Below are 21864 nucleotides of genomic sequence, written 5' to 3'. Positions count from 1 at the left end.
TTTCTACAAGGAATATTTAAGAGTTGGTATCACACCATCATCAACCTTCTTGTCTGTATCATAGTTTACTTAGGGGACTTTCAGAGTACACAGTTGAAGTTTTGAACAGGGGGAGACATCTTCTTTCTCCTTCACTGCATCCAATCCATCCATGTGATACCAAGCTTAAGAGCAGGGGGCAAGAAAAAGCCTTCAAATTCAATAAAAGCACTGCAAGATGGAAAAGTATTCTGCTTAGCCTCCAAGTTGGTGCTCTCCTTCAGCATGAAACATGCCCCCATGCATCAAAGAATGGAGAACAGAGCAAGAGAAAGAACAGTAAGGAACAGAGGAACGATTACGGTTATTCCACATCCATGCTCTGCAGTGTCATAGTGCTCCACTGGCACTTTTGATGGCAAAAGTTTTCATTTTCACAGCTTTTTCTGCAGTAGGGCTGACAGAAGAAGTTCACACAGACAGGTCTGCAGGCTCAGGCACTTCACAGCCACCTCCCACTACCTAGTTAAGAAGCAAAACCAGTAAAACTCTGGCCACATAACGCTACTGATGAATGGGAGCTTCTCACCAGACACTACAGAGTAGAGAAACACAACCATAGGGTAAAAGAAAGAAACAGTTAGTGAAAATCTGAAGTAAAAATCAAAGATTAAATTGAGAAGATGATTAAAGAAGCAAAGCCAGGACTGGAAAAAATCAGTGCAGGGGAAAAGAACAAGGTCGGGTTTCTTTTTGGTTGTTTTGCTTTGTTTTTTTTTGTTAAAATGGAAATAGTAAACTTACATCCACATTGCACAGAAAACACTACAACTGTATTGGCAGAGTTAGCTGCAAAGGCAAGAATAAACCAGACAAGAAAGCTTGATTTATGTTTTCATTCCACAGCTGGATCCTCATTAAAAACTTTAGGGTAATCTTCCACTTTCACTTATCCGGTAAGGAATTTATTGAAAGACCATGTGTACAGCCTTTAAAATGAACAAACAAAGTTGGGAAGAGACCAAGGCAGGAGAGAAACGTTATCTGCTGTGCTCTAACACCCAACAAGCTCAATTTAGAGCAGAAGTTAAATGACTTCATGACACGGAATCCCAAATACACATCACACACGTACATATGCAGTGCATACTTGTAGGTTCAAGGTAGATGAAGGTGAGGCAGAAGAAAGCTTCAGGAAAACATTGTTTCAGTCATCTGCATAGTTACTATAGGTGCTACTCCTAAAAGCTGCTCTCTAAAAGGCACTTTAAAGAAATTGAATGTAAACATCATCTCTTCTTGCTTTCTACATACAGAGCTATAGGAAATAATCAGAAATTTCAGAGTGAACACCTGTAAGTCTCTACTGCTTGGCACCAAGAAAAAAAAGCCAGCTCCCTCCAAAACAGGCTGGGAATTTACCTCGGAGAAGAATTCTCTTTAGATACCTTGACACTTGCTTTCAGCTTTTTGCACTTCATTAATTTCACGTAACCCCACGAGAGAGTTGCCATGTCCCGGTTAAAAAAAATTAAGTAAAATCAGTGCAGGTATCTTCTGCATTACTATAGCTTTATAAGCTAGGGAACTAGAACATAATTATCCAAGGTATTCTCCAGCATAGATGCTTAAGGCCCATCAAAGACAGTCAAAATTTGGATCATATTATACAGACAATATAAACCAGATATCACTATAGCAGAAGGATAGAAAAAGAAACGCCAAGTAAGGAAGTAACGTTCAGTACAGAAAAGAAAACTCCAACTAAAAGCTCCTTTCAGCTGCATCAAACTGGTTAAGCAAAGTTTTTCAAGAGAAATAAAAACCGTTCTCTGATTTTTCTCTCTATTCTACCCCCTCCACTTCCATGGCAAACACTCAGCACCTCTGAGGCAGCCTGCTTGGCTATTACTACGTTAATTTGTAACAGAAAACACCAAAAAGGACAGAAAAAGAGGTACAGGCAGCATCTCCCCTACAAGAGGGAGTGCATTCGTTCACTTCACTCAGAAAAGTCCTGAAATTACCCTACTAACTTTGGGTCGCTACTCCTTACAAAAAAAATGGGTATATGCCATCAAATTTGGAGAAACACAGCTTCTGCTGAAGAAACAGATATAGAGATGCATTTTTATAAAAATAAACATTGAAACGATTTTTAAAGCTGAAGAATTCTGAGAGCTGAACAACGACTCACCACTTCATGAATGGATCTGTTGAAGCCATCGTCCTCCGTAAGGATCAGCAAAATGATAAGAGCCATGTAAACGTGGTGCGAATTCCTCTCTTCAACGTGATACAGAATTTCAAGAATTGGCAGAACCTTCAGGGAAGGAAAAACATGTGTGTCAGTTTAGTCTTCCAAATACTTCAGACAAAAACCAGAGGAGACTCTAAACCTCCCATGCATCACCCTGCCCTTAACAATATCATAGCAACTTCTCCGTCTTGAAACAACCACCCCCAAGTAGTGACGTACAGTGTCCAAGCACCTTCCATCTGTTTTATTCTGTCTCCACAAGAGAGCCTAAACAAATTCTTTCTTGTGGTCAGACATGGAATTTCAACTCCTAATAAATGAGATTTCCAGCCATACCAGTTACCATAGGCTCTGAAAGCTTTAGTTCCCCTCTAAACTAAGGGAAAACGCATTTGTTAAACAAGATTTTCACAAGTTCAAGCAGGAGAACAACTGTTTCTAATCATCTGTGCTAGCACAAGCCTCATCTGAAAGGACTTTCCTCATCAAATACAACCAGGCATAGCGAAGCTGAGGTGCACAGAGGCATCTGGAGACCTGAAAATCAAATCCCATTTTGGTGGGTGGAGATAATCCCACAGAAGAACCAGTTTGGGTTAGGTTAGGACTAGAAAAGGCCTGTTTTTCCAATTTTAGATAATACGTAGCCAAAGAGAACTGACATCACGATGAGAGTTCAGCCCAAGGTCTTGCAACACTTCCACCAGGATGAACGGCTGAAGCCAACGTCTTGCAATAACACTGAAAATGAGGTTTCATTGCAGCAGCAAGCATACCTGAATGCTAGTCTAAAGTCAATCCAGATGCAAACGTTGTCTCTCTACCAACTGAAAATTAGCTTTCCACTGGCTCAGCACAACGTGGCTTCCCCGGGCTGTAGAAACAGGCCTACATCGCAAAACACCCTGGAAAAAGGAACTGGAGAAAACTCTCAAGTCCCAGATAGCAGATGAGATGCAGAATTTGTTCCAAGAAGCTTCTAGACACCTAAAGACTTTCTGTTTTTCAAAACAGGCCAACTGCAGCAGGATGAATCATGTGAAACCTATTCTGGTGAGCGGCCAGGACACCAAGTGCTTCACAAGCCTCTGAAGTCACCAGAATGTTCTCTTACAACCAACCAGTCCCAAAACAGTTGGAACATATTAAAACACTCGACGGTTTCTGTTAAAACCAACGAGATTGATCCAAATGCTGCAGGCCACAAAACCTTTTGACAGATGCTTCAGCCAGGGTGAAGACAATACCACAACAATAGCAGAAGGAAGAAATATTTACATGTTGCTGACATCCCTCCTTTATATTTTCAAAGGATCCTTCACGAGCATCTCTCTCCAGTTCAAACTGCAGTGGATGTCTTCATGTTTTGTGAATATAGGACTTCAGAGTAAATACCAAGTTTTCCTAAAATATCTACTTAACATAGAATCATAGAATCATAGAATGGTTTGGGTTGGAAGGGATCTTAAAGATCACCCAGTTCCAACCCCCCTGCCATGGGCAGGGAAACCCTCCACTACACCAGGTTGCCCAAAGCCTCATCCAGCCTGGCCTTGAACACTGCCAGGGATGGGGCAGCCACAACTTCTCTGGGCAACCTGTTCCAGTGCCTCACCACCCTCTGAGCGAAAAATTTCTTCCTTATATCCAATCTAAATTTGCCCTTTTTCAGTTTAAATCCATTGCCCCTTGTCCTGTCACTACACGCCCTTGTAAAAAGCCCCTCTCCAGCTTTCCTGTAGCCCCTTTAGGTATTGGAAAGCTGCTATAAGATCACCCCGGAGCCTTCTCTTCTCCAGGCTGAACAGCCCCAACTCTCTCAGCCTGTCTCCATAGCAGAGGTGCTCCAGCCCTCGGATCATCTTCGTGGCCTCCTCTGGACCCGCTCCAGCAGCTCCATGTCCTTCTTTTGCTGGGGACCCCAGAGCTGAACACAGTATTCCAGGTGGGCTCTCAGGAGAGCAGAGCAGAGGGGCAGAATCCCCTCCCTCGACCTGCTGCCCACGCTGCTTTGGATGCAGCCCAGGACACGGTTGGCTTTCTGGGCTGCCAGTGCACAGTGCCGGCTCATGGTGAGCTTCTCATCCACCAGCACTCCCAAGTCCTTCTCCTCAGGGCTGCTCTCAATCCATTCTCCACTCAGCCTGTACTTGTGCTTGGGATTGCCCCGACCCAAGTCCAAGCGCTGCAGTAAGCTGCGTATTGCAGGAAGCAATATAAAACTACCTGCAGTAGAAGGTAGAAGAAGAACAACTGCATTTGCAACTTGACTTTGCAGAGAGAACAACAAACGCCTTTCTGAAAGTAACCAGTGGAACAGCAACTTATTTTTTAAGACAGCTGCCAAATACTCGTGTCTTAATCTCTACATCTACTCAAAATTGAATATACTGCCTTTCGCAGCACGTGCCTTGCACTCCCTCAACACACGGTCACCCAGTCCGGCGTGTGCTAAATAATACCATACAAAGCACCATGGCAAAACGTATTACTGCTGAACAGCCCAACACCACTCCTCCATGCATATTAACATTAGGTCTAAAATTATAGCTGGAAAAGCACATTTGTGTTCCTTAAGCACTCTGAGTCCTGCAATCGTGTTGCTACAAAATACTTTAAAAAAGGGCATCTTGATTCTGACATTGAGACATCATAGACATTTCCATATGAGCCGACACGTGAAAGTACTTTCCCAAGATTTCAGAGCAGCTACTGAAATCATTCTTGCTCTGAAGAGCGATTTCTCTCTCCAGATCACTGCACTCAGTCTTCCTGCCCTGAACATGTCTTGAAAGTTTTTGAAACCTTCTCATCCCACCTCCCCTCCCCTGGACACGCTTTTCCTTTCCACTCCTCTTTCAGACTTCTCTGTCCACCAGCCGGACCAAACTCAAGGAGATGAACACCAATTTAACTCTACCTTCCGTTTCCAGATGAAAACTGAATCAATTGTTACAGTTTCTACCACCTTTCATCCTCTGAACATTTCTTCCTTTGTATACTGATTGCTGAGGTACATATAACTTTAGGACAAGTATTAGTATTCTCAGAACAAAAAGTATTTAATGAGCCACCACTCTAAAAAGAGCTAAGATACAAGATTACCTTAAAATATATTTAGAATTGTAACCAAAATGCGTTTCTACACTGTCATGTTATGCACATACATTAAAACTTTTACACCTATCTTCTTATGAACTGGCATTGTCGACAAGAAGAAGAGGATAACCACTTATTTTTGTATTGCTGGCCCTTTTATTCATCATCATTAAACTATCATTGCCAGACTACTACTAACACTTCTCCATCAGGAGCAGCTTTTAACTGGCAAGACACGGCCACTATTAAAAAGCTACTTTTAATCCTCAAAACAAGGGGCAGGTAAAAAATAGACACTGAAAATTACAGGTGCTATACTCAGCCCAAGGTCAGGAACAGTTTCACCAGCAAAGAGTTTTAAAATAGCTTGTCTTTAACATACAACAAAACACAAGCCCGCGTAGCCACACAAGTAACCCACTTAAAACAAATTTGTATACCACAGGAAAAAAATACTGCTGTAGCATCAGTTGGTGTAAGTACATCATCATCATATACATTATTTCAGCCCAGACACGTTGAGCAGCAGTGAAACGCACAGCGTACAGCAGGGCTGCACAGCTCAGCAGCCAAAGCAAACATTTCAAACTGAAATAGCTTATTTCTTACAAGCAGATATCTCACTGGCATTTTCACCTGCAATATGGGTGTTAACAGCTCTTGCAAACAGAAGAAGGCTCTACATTCTCCCATCCGCAGACCACACCGCTACACTTACAAAAACATCTGCTAATTGCACCCCATTTCACCAGTCCCACCACTTTCTGCAGAATCCTTGCAAATACCTTCAACAAAACAGCCAAATTCCAGATATGAACATCCCTAACAGCTTCAGATATCGAAGCAAATTATTTTATAAAATGATACAAAGTGACATGCTATGAGTTATGGAAGTTACACACAAACATCCTGTTCATCCTACCGACCAGACTTATATCAGATCAAAAAAAGTTCACTGCCTTAAAATTATCGATCAAGCATTATAAAGCACAACAGGAGGCAGAGATATTCAAATATAACTGACAAGAGGTAGACCCATGCACAAACGAGGAAGCAAGCAGAGACATTATCTATTACAAAAGTTAACAAAAAGACGCCGAATCAATTTATACATTAAATTGAAGTTGCAAAAGGGCAAAAGTGCATTTTAAAAACCTCTAGGAAGCGTCACAGAACATCTGCTAGTGATGCTTCCTGGGCATCAAAACTGGGAATTATTAAAACAGGGGAAAACGCAACAAATGTGACACCCTGAGTGCTGTGAAAAAAGAACATCCTACGAAGCCCCTAAAAGTTTAAGAGGAGAATTCAGATGACTGCTGATCTCATCTCTCATATAACACACACCCTCACGTTTCACCCAACTGCCTCTGTCTGAAGACAGCACTAACTTACGCCACGTTCCCCCAAAAAGTCATCCACCCTCATTCAAAGATATCCATGGAGAGCACTGTTTTGCCAGTATTTTTTCTTCTGAATTATTCACCTTGACTGTTTTGCTCCTGCATCTCTAAGTCGTGGGATCCAACCTCCGGGCTTTTGTTCTTAATCACACCTCTTTGCAAGCAGAGAATCCGTTCTGTTCAAGGCTTTCCCCTTGCTTCCTCACACATCCTCATGCTTCTGAAGCTCTCCTCTGACCAACTGAGACAAATTAGCTATCTGAGCCTCTCACAGTTTCACTACTAATTTTAAAGGGGAAAAAAAAAAAGTTTCTCTACACTCTCTCTATTTTTCAATAGCCTGTAAATATTTTATGAAGCATGTTAGCACCATTCTTGCAGTTGCCATGTAGGGAAAGAAATAACCAGCTCCCTACTCCTGCCCCTTCCTCTCATTTACAAGCTCAAGACTGAATTAGCCTTCTTCACCGCGGGGTTGTAACTGGGAGGTCATTATTTCTTTGTCCAATAACCCTCCCACCCCCCAACCCTTTTTGTGCCTGGCTCAGCCTACGTTACTAAGCAATTAGAACTGCTCTTCTCAGTCAGCCGCTGCTCATCCTTACCTGCCAGCCCGCTGAAAACAAGAGAATTGTAAAAACATGTCCATAGTGTGTCAGCAGCGACCAAAACCAGCAACCGTGTCCATCAAGGGTAAAATAAGAGCGGACGGTTTCACATTTTAGTATTAAAAAAATTAAATCAAACATGCTGTTGACTTTTCAGTGATGTTCTTCTCAATTTTCTCAGCTTTTCCCACGAAATGTTTAATGTTGCTGATTATTCCTGCGATTCTGGGATTTTCAGGGGTGGTTGGTTGGTTTTGCTTGTTTGTTTTTGAAGGGGAGGAAAGATAGGCGATAATATATGAAAATATCCCAAACGGCAGAGCATCTGAGTACCTGCATCTGGAGTTGTTTTGACACACGCACCTCATGCTTCTTCTGGAAGTCTTACAATATATCAGACATCATAATTCTAAAGCAATGCACACATCTAACCTTTATTTCCCTAAAGTAAATTGATATAGTTAGCAGCTGTAAAAATGTCATATCGCACACTAACAGCCCAGAAAATTAAGCAGGACCACTTGTTCACAGAATTCATGTGAAATGACTCAGCCCTCACCTAGATAATCTGCAGCAGACTACACAGGAGTTCAGTCTAGGATCAATTCAGTATCAACCATCTCACCCAAGTTTGCCAACAGTGGTGTCTGTCAACTCTGATTTTAGCAATACATCTGCTAGAACTTGGACTGAGACCAAACTCATTCCATATCTGCCCTCAAACAGGCAAGGGAGATAATTATCTGGCGAGATTTCAAACATTAAAATGGAAAGGGTTCTCTATTCCGCTACCAGTTCCCCTAGACAGCCATTATCTTAAAGGAATGCTTTTTATTAAGTCAGATTTGTTAAAGTGGTTTGTGAACTTACTAAACGTAATGGGGAGCATAACCTAATTTATAATCTACAAAAACTGTACCAGGTGTCTGTTATATTGGCCATTAACCACAATCCTATTTATAGCAGCTAAAAAGTCACTATAGTTGCATTTCTATAAAATCTGTCAGCTGCTCCTCGAGGAGTTTCAGCCTCAGGTCAACCCTGTAAGACATCTGGCATATTAGTAAAGTTACAGTTCATTTTGTTAACTATTATCGCTGTACGCACACAGTAAGCTTGTGTAACTCTTCAGCCTGAATATCTAAAAATGAAGAATAAAATAACGAATAAAATGATATCTGCTACTAGTTTCTTTACACCATGCCCAGAAATCAGCAGTTTTGACTTGGATCAGGCAGTGGCACTATGAAAGAGGGAAAAAAAGACAGCCTGGTAGCTTTATCACCGCTATCTTTTCCTGCAGTGACATGTCTAGCATCATACTCCTGAGATGTCAAACTAAAAGTGAGCTGGCCAGAACTGGTGAATAAGTGAGCCAGAACCTACTGCTCCACTGCAGAACAGGGGACACTGGCAGCTGGTGACACGCAGGCTTCCAGGATTAACCCCTCAGGATGAGTATAAGGCAAGCAGAGCAATACTTACAAGATTTTCTATGTCCGTTCGTGCCAACACATATGTCCGTACGTTGGTGTTTTGATGCAGAAGCATGTACAAAAGGAGAGTCGCTTGGTCAGATTTCTGCTGCTCACACAAGGCTGTGTATAAGCTGTTAAAATTAATCTGGAAAGCATGCGGATTTGATGAGGAAAAAGCGGTGCTGTCTGAAATAAAGAAATAAAAAAAATAATCTTTAACAAATACATTTACTATCCAGCTACGTGCTAACTTTATAAAAATGTCTGGGGGGAAGTATTTTATAGAGATCATGGAAGAGAGGAAACAAAAGTCATCCAGGACTCTTATCACTGATGGTCATAAACCTTCACAGGGTCTCATGAAGCTCCAGCTGTGTCAGGAAGCTGAGGTTGTCCTCCCACATGAGATTCAGCAAGGGATTCTCCCTGCATCCACACAAGACACTCGTCTTTCTTCCGAAAGCTACTCTTGTTTGTCCAAACGGGTCCCACCGTCAGGAAGGAACGCAATCCCAGGAGCTGCTGCAGAGGAGGGCAGCTACAGTGTCTTCTCTGGAACCGATGTATTGATTCACGTGTGACCAAAGCTTACAGGTTTAGTCCACTGGCACCAGGGTGGAGTTACCTGCTACCCATTTCTTGGCATGACCCTTTCACATAAACCCATCACCAGGGCAGACGTGCACAGCTCGAGACTACCCATGTATTCTCAGCGAAACACGGGTGTTGTCAGGACTTTAAAAGCTGTGCACGTGGTGGGGGGTTAATTAAAGTGATTCAAAACACCATGTCATACAGTCTAACACCACTCAAAGTATCAGCAGTTTGTTCGTGTTCACAACATAATCTGCGCCAGAGCTGGAAGTGAGAATAAAACAGATTTCTGCCCACAGAAACTTTTCACCAATTTCAACAAAAATGTCCATCAGCACAGATCTCTAACATCTAGGAATTTCCAGTGGAAATGGAAAAAAACAGTGTGACAGTCAATGTGCTCATACTCATGTCAGAAAACCATATTTGTGTCCTTATTCAGCCTCCAGGTCTCCCCATCTCAGAGAATTTACTTTTGCTTTCTCCACAAAAAAAAAAACCCACAACCTTTGAGAGTACAAGGTTTTGTTCCAGTGCAGAGAAGGTACATTTCTCAACTCTCAAAAACCTTCACAAAAATTTGCATAAAATATTTTCCTGTCCAGCTCTGTTCAAAAAACATCCAACCAAAACGTGCATCTTCTATGATGATACAGGAAGTAGGACACGTCTGCCTTTTTGAGCTGATTTATTTCAGCATCCTGGCAACTGAATACAACGGCTATCTTTTCTGAGCACGGATACAAAGCTATGCATGTGGAAAAATTACGGCAATTTCATGGCAAGAGGATATTCTGGGAACAGCAGCAGTTTGGATACTAAAGGTTTGGACTTACAGACATCATTACTATAAATAAGATGTCCAAAAATTGAAAAATTTAACTAAAATTCCTTAGTTCCCACTGTAACAGACTACAGATTTCTGAATTGTTTCTGCTTTATTAAAAATGCATTACCTGAGGAAAACCCTGCTGTATAAAACTGCTACTACTACTCGTGCACAGTGATTTGTGGACAGAAGGGATCTTAAGGAGAGGAAGAAAAGACTCAGAAGAAGAGAGGAAAAAAAAAAAACAATACAAATTTCAAACACTGCTTTTTCACAAGTCATTTTACAAGCAAGTGTTACGATAGCCAGCACGCTAGGCAGCAACTATCGCACTTCATCCAAATCTTCCTTTTTTCCTCAAATCCCGAAATATTTCTCAGATATTACAGACTGCATCACCACAGTAAACAGTGAGAAGAGTGTCACCGCGCGTGTGTCCACAGACAGGCACTGTGAGCTAACAGGAATTTGGCTCTTAAATGAGCACTCCCATGGTTTCCTACCAAACTTCTCCACTCTTTTGGAGAAATCTCTGTACTGGTAGGGATTGATCACACCAACACTCCCTACAAGCACTGAGATGTGGGTGTCTCGCTTTCCCCTTCCTTTTTAGCCCATAATCTTAGCAAAGTTTCCAAATAGGTTTCAGCCTGGAAGAATGTGGTAGTTGTCACTCATTTTGAACAAAATCTCCACCCTCTCTGGAAGGAATAAGTGCTTGGAAGACCTGCAGGAGCCCCACAGGCTCCCACCGGGTTTCTGGGGGCCCGGTGGAGACGGCGTGCTGGGGAGCTGCTGCTTCTCTTGGCCCCCGGGCGAGGGGCGACGGCTCCAGCCATTCATCCGAACTCAGCAGGAAGCACTGGAGCAAACGCTGCTCCTGCCCGCCGGAGCCGGGAGGCACAGCCGCACACGGAGGCGAGACGCCGTCCATCGGCGATGGAAACTCTGCCTCTCCCCAAAACAATGTACCAACGGGCAGAGGAGAGACCAAAATCTGGCTTTTCTGAACTACCCTTTCTGCCCCCAAGCCCACTTCAATCACTCGTCGTGATGATGGACCGTTTTGGTATAAAACCATCCTGCTTCAGGCCAGTGTTTCTCTTTACTTGGGAAAATTCGGATGTAGACAGCAAAATCACATCCATTCAATGTGGTCTCTTAGGCAGTATCCTGATGCCACCGTTCATCAGATGAGGAGTGTTCGCTGACTTTCAAGCTTCACTTCAGTGGAGGTTTAAACTGTGCCACTCGTATTTATAGCACTTCACTATCAGTTTTATTAAAATATATTTAAAAAACTATAAAAAACTTCTAAATGGTATTAAAGAACCTAACTTGTCAGCAACAGCAGCATATCCTGTATTATTCTACAGAACATTAAACTGACCAACAGAAAAATTAAACTATTCTAGACCATGCAGAATAAATAAAACTATCCTGAATTTTATTAGTTTTGTCCCAATTAAATTATATCAATTACTTTAACAAAAAAGACGGTTTTTATTTTATAGTTACATACTATAGATCATTCTGACAGTAACTCCCCTTTCTTTTTCATGTCATTCTCCTCTTACCAGCCCCTCAGAATATTCACAAGAATCAAATTTAAGCTCAGTTATATGAGTCCTGCTAGTAGAAACAAGTTTAAGGAAAAGAATAAGTCATTCCATAAACATATATATCAGAGAAAATACAGCTTTTCATGCCACTTTTGACACAGAGTAAGTTCTTGTAAAATTTTATAATGATACAGGTATAACAGTTGTCAAAGAAATACATTACTAGTTACTGATGTCATTAAACAAAGTCAACCAAAATAAAGCATTTGTAGAAGTTCTCAGTTTAAAAAACAAAACACAAAATCTGCATCAAGAATCTGATCTCAATTGCCTGTAAACAGCATCCAATAAATCAAAGGGGCACATTAGGACTAAGAATTCTTCTTTTAAGAACAATTCTACCTACTAATAACCCCTCAAAATTTCCTAGGTAAAGGTGAATGAAATTAGAGCTCAACCTGCTAAAAACTGAATGGTTAAAGGAATATAAAACCTTCCTGAAAGAGGGAAACCTAACTGAAAGAGGGCAGATTTAGATTGGATATAAGACAAAAATTTTTCACTCAGAGGGTGATGAAGCACTGGAACAGGTTGCCCAGAGAAGCTGTGGCTGCCCCATCCCTGGCAGTGTTCAAGGCCAGGTTGGATGGGGCTTTGAGCAACCTGGTGTAGTGGAGGGTGTCCCTGCCCATGGCAGGGGGGTTGGAACTGGATGATCTTTGAGGTCCCTTCCAACCCAAACCGTTCTGTGATTCTGTGATTCTATGATTCCACCAAATAAAGTGGATAACTCAGGGTACTGACGTGGCTTCACAGGTTATCGTGCAGCAGCTGGACTGTGCTGAGCAGTTCCGTGCCTGCTGTCAACCTGCACAGAGCCAACAAAAGGCTAAAACTTGAAGAGATTTAAGTGTATGGCTAAAAAACAAGCACACTGCCTGAAAGCTGAGCTATCTACCTCCTCCAAGCTGCGTCAGGGCATTACTGCGTCCCAGGCAAGACCCTCTGCAGCAGGGCACCGAGTCTAAAATTTCTCAAGCCTGAAGGAAAGACCATTCTTCTCCCCTGCCCCCTCATTTAAGTTCCAGCAGTTGAGGAACTCCACCTCAAAACTCCCAGAAGAAAATGTACTATCACTGCTCTTCCACAGGCTGGCTGGAGGGAAATGAAGTTTTGGAAAGAGAACTTCTGAGTAGTCACAGCAACTTAACACTTCATTTCCACCGGTTCACGCTTAGAAGTAAGAACAGATACAAACCTTGTGTGTTCTTGAAGGACATAATAGCTTGCCTGTAGGGATTCGGTGTGTCTGGAGCATCGGTCAGATTAGCCAGGACCAGGAGAAGCAGCAGACTCTGGTTAGCTAGAGGGGAGCAATGCTCCAGCTGCGGTGATGGTTTATTCCCCACTCTACCTAGCGTGAAGACTGTCCACAGGCCAGCTAGAGAGAAAAGGCAAAAAATATTAGGTGAGTTCACATTTTAATGAACAAAGCTCCATCACATTTCAACGAACAAGGCACCTTTAGAGGAAAAGACAGCACCTGACAGACAGGTAGAGAGAAGAGGGAAAAAAAATTCACCCCTGTACGATGAGACAACAGGTCTGGCTATTTGATTTCTCCTCAAAATGAAAATTTCAGGAGTAACACAGCAGCAGGCATGGAGAGGTGGGAATTGAAAGATTACTGGAAATTCAAGAAAATTAAGTCATAGGAATATATGAAAAGGAAATTAGGAGAGTTGAAACACAAGCTTATGTTTGAAGTGGAGAACCTTAAACAGAGAAGGACTGATGCTGAAGGACTCAGGTAGCAATCCTGCTAACGCTCACATAACAAGAGAGGGAAAGGAGCTTGTGTGTTGCCTTTTTACTAAAACTGACTTGGTCCAATATGCAGCATTTTTCTCATGTATCCTAATTTTAATAAACCCAGCAGATTTTAGGCAAAACACAGCAACAAAAACTAATACTGCTCAAACTAGAACCTCCAGATTGAGAGTCCTGTAGAGATCATCATCGTTGGTCATTATTGTAGGTAGACAACATAATAGCAAATAATAAACTTCTTAGGAAAGAAAAACAAAACAGGATCAACACAGATTTAAATTCAAATGTTAAGGTATAATTAAACTCAGCCTCACATTTTTGCATTCCTAAGGAAGATGAAACAACTTGAAAAAACACTCCAGTTCGCAGTACTTACACTGCTCTGAAATTCCTTTTTAAGAGACTGCATAGAAGATGTAAAGGTTTGGAAGTACAAACTGTTTACAGAAATTTGAAGTTAAAAATTTAGTTAAAAAGAAATAAATGTTTGAAGTGAGAAACCACTATAGATGCTGTCAAAAAAAACAGACTGATTGATTCCTCTTGAGTAAGTAAGTTTTTATTGTCTCAATACTGCCCCGAGAATACACATGTAACAAAGCACCAAAACTTAATTCGTTTTAGACCCATAAAAATTTATTAGGTATGAAAATGTAAATAGCTCATCATTCCACACTAACTCTCAGTTCTCAGCTCATGAACTACAGTAAGAATGCATGTTAGCATGCCCTCCCCTTTATATAGGTGTATATGTACAGTGCATATACAGCCCCAGTACTAAAGCATAAAGTACAAAGCCAGTATAAAGCACCTAAAGGCAGCTCGTTAATACTCTCATTATCACACTGTTTAAACTTTGACGTTTGAGCCTGAAATGCAGCATCATTTTCATATTAACCCTTACAGCATTAAAAAAAAAAAATAACTCCAATACTAAACTCCTGCATTTGAAATTCCTCTTCCTAATTACAGCAGTGTGGGTGAACCAAGTTGACCAGCAATGTGCCCAAATACAGATTAAAGGAGACTGGAAGGGAAAAGGAGCAGCAGGGGAAGATTAGAGGACTCCTCTCAGCCCTCTCCAGCAAGTTCACAAATCCTTATTTCCTTGCCACCACTCTTGAGACTGTATTACACTGGGGAAAAAAGAAGAAAAGTACCAAAGCTGAAGCACAGATGCTGCAGACTCAGCATTATTGGGCAAAAAGTTAGAAGAAACCATAAAACTTGCCTCCCTCATGGCTATGGTGGCACAGCACAACTTCAACATCACTGGGCCTCTACCTTTATCACATCCGGGCTCCTGAAACACTCTGAAAAATTTAAGTGCTAAGCAGGCATTTGGGGATGAATATAATAATCCAATGTGACTGAGAAGGGCTGCTTCTTATCACCTGGGAGTGTATCCTGAAATCTTACAGCAGAGACTGAGCATTTCATCACATTACTCATTTAAGAGATCAAAGTCCTGAACCATAAAGCATTAAGAGTAAGAAATAACCTCAGTTTTTAAAAGACCGCAAAATTCTTATTTAGTTTTTTTATTAATGCCTAAATTAATTCCTAAAGAAGACAGAAAAATTGAGAAAGTTTAGTTTTCCATCTTCTAGTCTGTGAGATAAAAGGTGCACAGGACAAAAGGCCAATCAAATGCAAACCATAAGTATAGCATAACGAATTAAAGGAATCTGAAATACTCTTAACCCTACAAAATTTCAAAGGAGCCAATGAGTACTTTTCTTCAAATGTAATTATACAGTCAGATTTTGTAATAAAACAACTCTCCCTGCATCAACACAATTGCAAGACAATTAGTGCCACGTCAAGGGCAAGGGAACAACTGCCATTCAGCAGCTTGAAGGAGTTCTTGTAATAAAAAGTACTATAATTACAGCCTTCTGAGAAAAAGTTTCATGTTACATTAATAATCCTTTATCGCCATGGTTTTTATCCACTGTCCTTAAATCAGTACAAAGCAGAATAAAAATGCTAACCATGAAGTTAGCTTTTAAACTCATACAAGTTACCCAGATAGGTAGCATGCAAAGAAATTGTTTTTAAAAAACATGAAATAACAGTATGTTTATCCTCATTTCTTAAAGGATTAAAATGCAGCACATTTCCTTTCTTAAAGTGAGTACAGCTCTCATTTTTAATGTTCCACCACCCCACCCTTCTGCGGCCAGCACCTGCCACTATCACACCTTCCCTCAATAGTTAAGAAAAGAGGGATATGGCTAAAATACTGGAAAGTAAGCTGAATCTTCCACCAGGAAGAATGAAGTAATTTACGTCCAAGAGAACTCTGCACACTGATACATGACTCGAGCAACCTCCTCAAGCTCCATCTCTTGCTGGTGAGTGTATTCTTCCAGAAAAGCAATCCTGTGCTAATGGGCTCATAATATTCCTTTCAGTTCTGAGATGTAACATCGAATTAGGTGCTAAGTATTGGTTGGTGCTCTCAATACAGTCAAGTTAAGAGACATTTCTAAGGAAAATACTGTTTCTGATCATTAACAGCAGATTAAATTGCTAAATGAAGAGCTAAGGATGACAGAAAGATAAGTAGTCAGAGTTTCTACTTGTATGCCACATATTCACAATATTTGAAATATCACCTTGCTACATCTGCTTTTACATTTACGTGTATTTCGAAATTATTAAGCCATATTTAAGTTTTTCAGCAAGCAAACCAAAAATACTTTATGCTGCAACCCCTTAGAAGCTCTCCTCACTATATACTTTTCAGATCTGAAGTGACAGTTGACAGAAAACTAAACATACAAAGAATATACGCCAATACAGAAAAAGTGTCCAGAAAGACATTTCAGATTCTGCTTCACTAGAATGCCATGGAGAAATAGAATAAAAGGAAGAAAATCTCATGTTTAAAATGCCTGTTTCAGCCAATAGCACAGGTGTAGGTAGCTGTAACTGTACCAGTGCTGCCTGGCATCACTGAAAGCACGGAATAATATTTGTCTAGACATTTTTAACATGTAGTACTTGGATTTCTTTCACATTCAAATGTCACTTCAAATTTCATTTACTTCTATTCTCTTGTCATTTCAATATACATCCCAAGGGAAATGCAAATTACAGTTTTCTTAAAGCTTTCTACATCTCTGGGCAGTGGCAAAGATGAGCTACAATCCTCAAAACTAAACAGATGAACTGGGAAAAGGCTGAACGGGGCAGATTGCCTGCAATAGCATCAGCACTCAAAGTGCTTCTGAAGATCTATAAACTCTAGAAGAAGCTCTACATTACCAAATACTACCTTTCTGGTGCTAGTTATAAGCCTGATGAAGTTAATAGTCCATAACCCTAAAACAATCTCTCCAACATTTAGGTATTTGGATCGCTTATTCCATCTATAGAATTCAGTTTCCTGCAAAATACTTGTAATCTATTTTTAATTGTAATTCTCTAACATAACATTATTTCTTGACTCAGTTCCACATGAAAATACAGTACTAGAATTTTTGTCAATTAGAGAAATATTAAAATTTTGCCAACTATTTCTGGCAAATACACAGACCCTTTCAGAAGGAACAGACTGCTTTTACCTTTAAAACAAAATGAGCAGATCCATTTTTTGCTTCTTTTTCACAAAATTACTCATCGCAGCCTCTTTTTTCCCCTCCTCCTACAATTCTTTGTAGGGCACAGCAAAGACAGCAGGTCTTGCTTAAAAGCAAGGCATGTTTTTTCACATAAGAGAATCTGAAGTCTTCCGTAAGATGGCTACAAACACTGTTCATAGCCATGAAAACAAACCCAGCGTTGACAGTCTGTGGAACAACACTCAATGGCAAAATGAAGCTGACATATTTATCAGAAAAGAACTTTCTTTCACTAGACCATTATTTAGTGTAAACATAATTCTGCAGAAATTTCAGCCTAATGCTCTGGTTTCTGTTACACGAGACAACACAAACAAGGTTCACGATTGTACCTGCTTGGAGAAAAGTTTAAATGCATTTCTTTATACTTCCATGTGATGACACAAAATTTTAAGAGCTTGACTTTAAAGACATTTTAAAACCAAAAGACAGGTACAAGCATAGAAGGTACTTAAAAAATTTACTCACTATAAATCATTGACATTTACAGCCAAGTGAACTTCTAGCACTGCATACCATTGTTTCAAGTTAGTACATCAACAAACTGTGAGCTATAATTGATGTGTGAGCTTTCGTGGGATATTTATTAAACTAGAATCATAGAATGGTTAGAGTTGGAAGGGACCTAAGAGATCACCTAGTTCCAACCCCCCTGCCATGGGCAGGGACACCCTCCACTACACCAGGTTGCCCAAAGCCTCATCCAACCTGGCCTTGAACACTGCCAGGGATGGGGCAGCCACAGCTTCTCTGGGAAACCTGTTCCAGTGCCTCACCACCCTCAATGTAAAAAATTTCTTCCTTAGATCCAATCTAAATCTCCCCTCTTTCAGTTTAAAGCCATTGTCCCTTGTCCTGTCACTACATGCCCTTGGAAAAAGTCCCTCTCCAGCTTTCCTGTAGCCACTTCAGGCACTGGAAGGCTGCTATAAAACCACCCTGGAGCCTTCTCTTCTCCAGGCTGATCAGCCCCAACTCTCTCAGCCTGTCTCCATAGCAGAGGTGCTCCAGCCCTCGGATCATCTCCGTGGCCTCCTCCGGACTCGTTCCAGTAGCTCCATGTCCTTCTTGTGCTGGGGTCTCCAGAGCTGAACGCAGTATTCCAGGTGGGGTCTCACGAGAGCTGAGTAGAGGGGCAGAATCCTCTCCCTTGACCTGCTGCCCACGCTAAAAACTAGTTGTAACTCTACCACAAAAGTTGCCTTATTCACTTTCCAGTCTACGGTGAAAAGACTTACAGGATAAAACTCTCTGAGCTCTCTCCCTGGAAAGCACATTAAATTAACACACAGGAAATTTGTGTTACTTATTTGAAAGCATCTTTCTGGGAAAAGGAGAAATATTGTTTAAATTATTTTTAATAGCATTTTCAAAACGCAATCACATTAATAATTGAACTTATAGAATCACAGAACGGTTTGGGTTGGAAGGGACCTCAAAGATCATCCAGTTCCAACCCCCCTGCTGTGGGCAGGGACACCCTCCACTGCACCAGGTTGCCCAACTTCCTCAAGTTTTCCTTCGAAATGCCCATCCTTCATTAAGTTTGAACACAGGCATTAAATTTCAATTAATGCTGGCATAGCCTTTTTGAGTATGCTCATTTCTCTCATCGCCGGAGCTTGGTAACAGAGCAGATCCTCTTCTTGTCGTCCACTTGCCCACACAACCCAAGTCCTACCATAAATCATTTGCATCCTGTCAATGAGTTTTATTGCCTGTTTTTTTTTTGCTACTTTGCAGAATGCATCGGACTGAGCTGCAGCCCCAGGCTGCTTTTGAGACCGAACAGGAAGTAGTAAGAGTTTTGGTAGACATGAAGATCTTCAAAAGATCTTCTTGATCTCTTGTCATTTCAGCATTTCCAGAATTACAATCCTGCTTATTTGTTGCAAAAAATCGAAAGAAAACAAGTAGATAAGTAGATAACCAGGGTAACCCGGTGTAGTGGAGGGTGTCCCTGCCCATAGCAGGGGGGTTGGAACTAGATGGTCTTTGAGGTCCCTTCCAACCCAAACCATTCTGCGATTCTATAAGTCAATAGAAATAAAAGCATTAGGCATCAGACAGAAAACCCAATCATAAAAAAACAGAACTGATTTATATGTCAATAATCTGTCCAAATCAAGTCCTAACTCCACACCCCGCTTTCCTATTTAGGAAACTTCCAGCATCCAGAAGATTGTTCAATGCTGCAACAACACCTAAGACAGCAGTAAATACAGATTATGCCCATGGCAGGGGGGTTGGAACTAGATGATCTTTAAGGTCCCTTCCAACCCAAACCATTCTATGATTCTATGACTATGAAGCACTTAAGCAGAAGTGATTTTCATTCCATCTAATTGATATCATTATACACTTCCTCCACAAAAAACAGCAAATAACATATTATTCAAAAACATTACTTTTTCATTCTTATTATACTCAAGCAGCACCTTTGGGAACCTGAGGGTTGAGGGTTTTTTTTTTTTTATTTAATGCCTATTATGGGTGGAACATTTCTGAAGTCAATCCAACGTTTCTGACATCGTGGTCTGATGAACGCTTTCTGGTGGCCCATGGAGAGCTGGCAGTTCACGTTGTGCTGGCTCTTGTCCTTGTTTCCAGCTGCTACATTGTGTTAGAAGAAAGCTAAAAATACATAAATACTTTCCTACAGTTACTTTTCCATGTAAGCAATTTCTCAAGTTGCCACGGGGATGTTATGTGATAATGAATGGGAGAGGAAAAAGTGGTCCATGGAATCATAAATGGGAGAGGCTGGATCAGTGAAGCAACTACTGTATCAAGATGCAGTTCACGTAATGTCTCAAGTCAAAGTAATTTTTCCTTTATAAGCACGTCCTTAACATCTCGAGTCTTTATTTAAGCAACTTAAAACTGATAATTGTGAGGAGCACCGGGTATACTTCCTTAAAAGACTACAAAATCAGCAACTACATTAATTTTAGGAAAGTCTCACTGCGAGTTCTTGGAAGATTCCTAAGAGCAAGAAACTAGCCAAGCTGAAACAAAGCAAGCATGGAATAATTTTTATGCAGTTAATGAACTTGCATGTTAAGTATTCCATCCTCAAGCAACATTAAACTCATAAGGAGTATAAACACACTGATGTATACACAAACCACGATCTGACTGAAAAAGTGTATCTGATTACACTGTGGATTTTTTGGCAGGGAAATTATAAAAACTCAGCAGCATAGAAACGGCTGTCCTAAATATTGCAGTAGCTTTTTCTTTGCAGTTAACTTTTTTATTGCAGTAACTTTCTCAGATGATGCAAGTTCTTATAAATGATAGATTTTTGCAACGTTACATGTGGCATAGTAATACAAATTACAAAGGTAACAATTTTTAATTTTCATGCTCTCTACTGTCTGGCATGAGACTAACGGAATCAACCCACACTAGCTTGCAACACAGAAGGAAAGACATTTCAGAAACAACTACAAATGAATAGTTCATGGGTGACACACAGTCAAGCAAAATAAATTCACATTTTAAATACTGGCAGGTAAAGAATGCACATGGGAGAAACTAAATTTGAAAGCTTGTGTACAATGCTGTAAGCATTTTGAGACAACAGCTATACACCAGTCCATCTTGACACCATTTACTGTTTGGAACAGAGGAAGGAAAAGAGTTTATATCGGAGTAAATGCATAATCAGTTGAAATCGCACACCTAGGCTTAAATCCTACCAAGCCAGCACTTAGTCCTAGATCCAAATTGCTGTGCAAGGCCAAAGACACACGTGTCTCAACAATTTACACAGTGGATTGCCATGGGCTTTATTTCTGGTGCTTTATTATTATTATGCTCTATTTTCAATATTTAATTCTTAAATACTGTAGAAAAGCGACTGCATTTCTACAGAAAAATTACAAGTATGTTTTAGATGATATTCTAAAAATGTATTTTAAAACTATCCTAGAAGACATCTTTTAAACTCAAGTTATTTTCTTCTCATCAGATCAGTGTAACAGAACCATTAAGACTGGCTCATCGAAATATATGACTGAGTAGAACTTACTTGTTGGAGGTTTTCCACACCTAATATTACCATTCGAAGAGACCAGTATTTCACCCCACTTGCCAAGCACAGCAGAAGATAGTCATTTCTGCGAAGCCAAGCTCTGCAACACAAATTCTGCTGCCTGCCCCACTCCTGACCACAACCTCTCCAGGAATAACCCAGATTAGAATCATAGAATCATAAAACGGTTTGGGTTGGAAGGGACCTCAAAGATCATACAGTTCCAACCCCCCTGCCATGGGCAGGGACACCCTCCACAACACCAGGTTGCCCAAAGCCTCATCCAGCCTGGCCTTGAACACTTCCAGTGACCGGCAAGCCACAACTTCTCTGGGCAACCTGTTCCAGTGCCTCAGCACCCTCAGAGTAAAAAATTTCTTCCTTATATCCAATCTAAATCTCCCCTCTTTCGGTTTAAATCCATTGCCCCTTGTCCTATCACTACATGTCCTTGTAAAAAGCCCCTCTCCAGCTTTCCTGTAGCCCCTTTAGGTACTGGAAAGCTGCAATAAGATCACCCCGGAGCCTTCTCTTCTCCAGGCTGAACAGCCCCA

General features: G+C 40.9%; 1 protein-coding gene across 3 annotated transcripts in view; it reads right to left on the bottom strand.

Moving 5' to 3' along the window:
* The window catches only part of DYM (dymeclin), a 243806-nt gene that overhangs the window by 130939 nt on the left and 91003 nt on the right, over positions 1–21864 (bottom strand). For all 3 annotated transcript variants that reach the window (XM_086628989.1, XM_086628990.1, XM_086628991.1), the window contains exons 9-11: positions 13071–13253; positions 8835–9013; positions 2177–2302 (exon numbers count right to left, since the gene is read on the bottom strand). In XM_086628989.1, the coding sequence (XP_086485115.1) occupies positions 2177–2302; positions 8835–9013; positions 13071–13253 (488 nt within the window). The remainder of the gene's footprint in view (positions 1–2176; positions 2303–8834; positions 9014–13070; positions 13254–21864) is intronic.

The sequence above is a fragment of the Tauraco erythrolophus genome, chromosome Z (assembly GCF_009769465.1).
Source record: "Tauraco erythrolophus isolate bTauEry1 chromosome Z, bTauEry1.pri, whole genome shotgun sequence".
Lineage (NCBI taxonomy): Eukaryota > Metazoa > Chordata > Aves > Musophagiformes > Musophagidae > Tauraco > Tauraco erythrolophus.
This window is presented reverse-complemented; position numbering and strand designations above follow the sequence as displayed.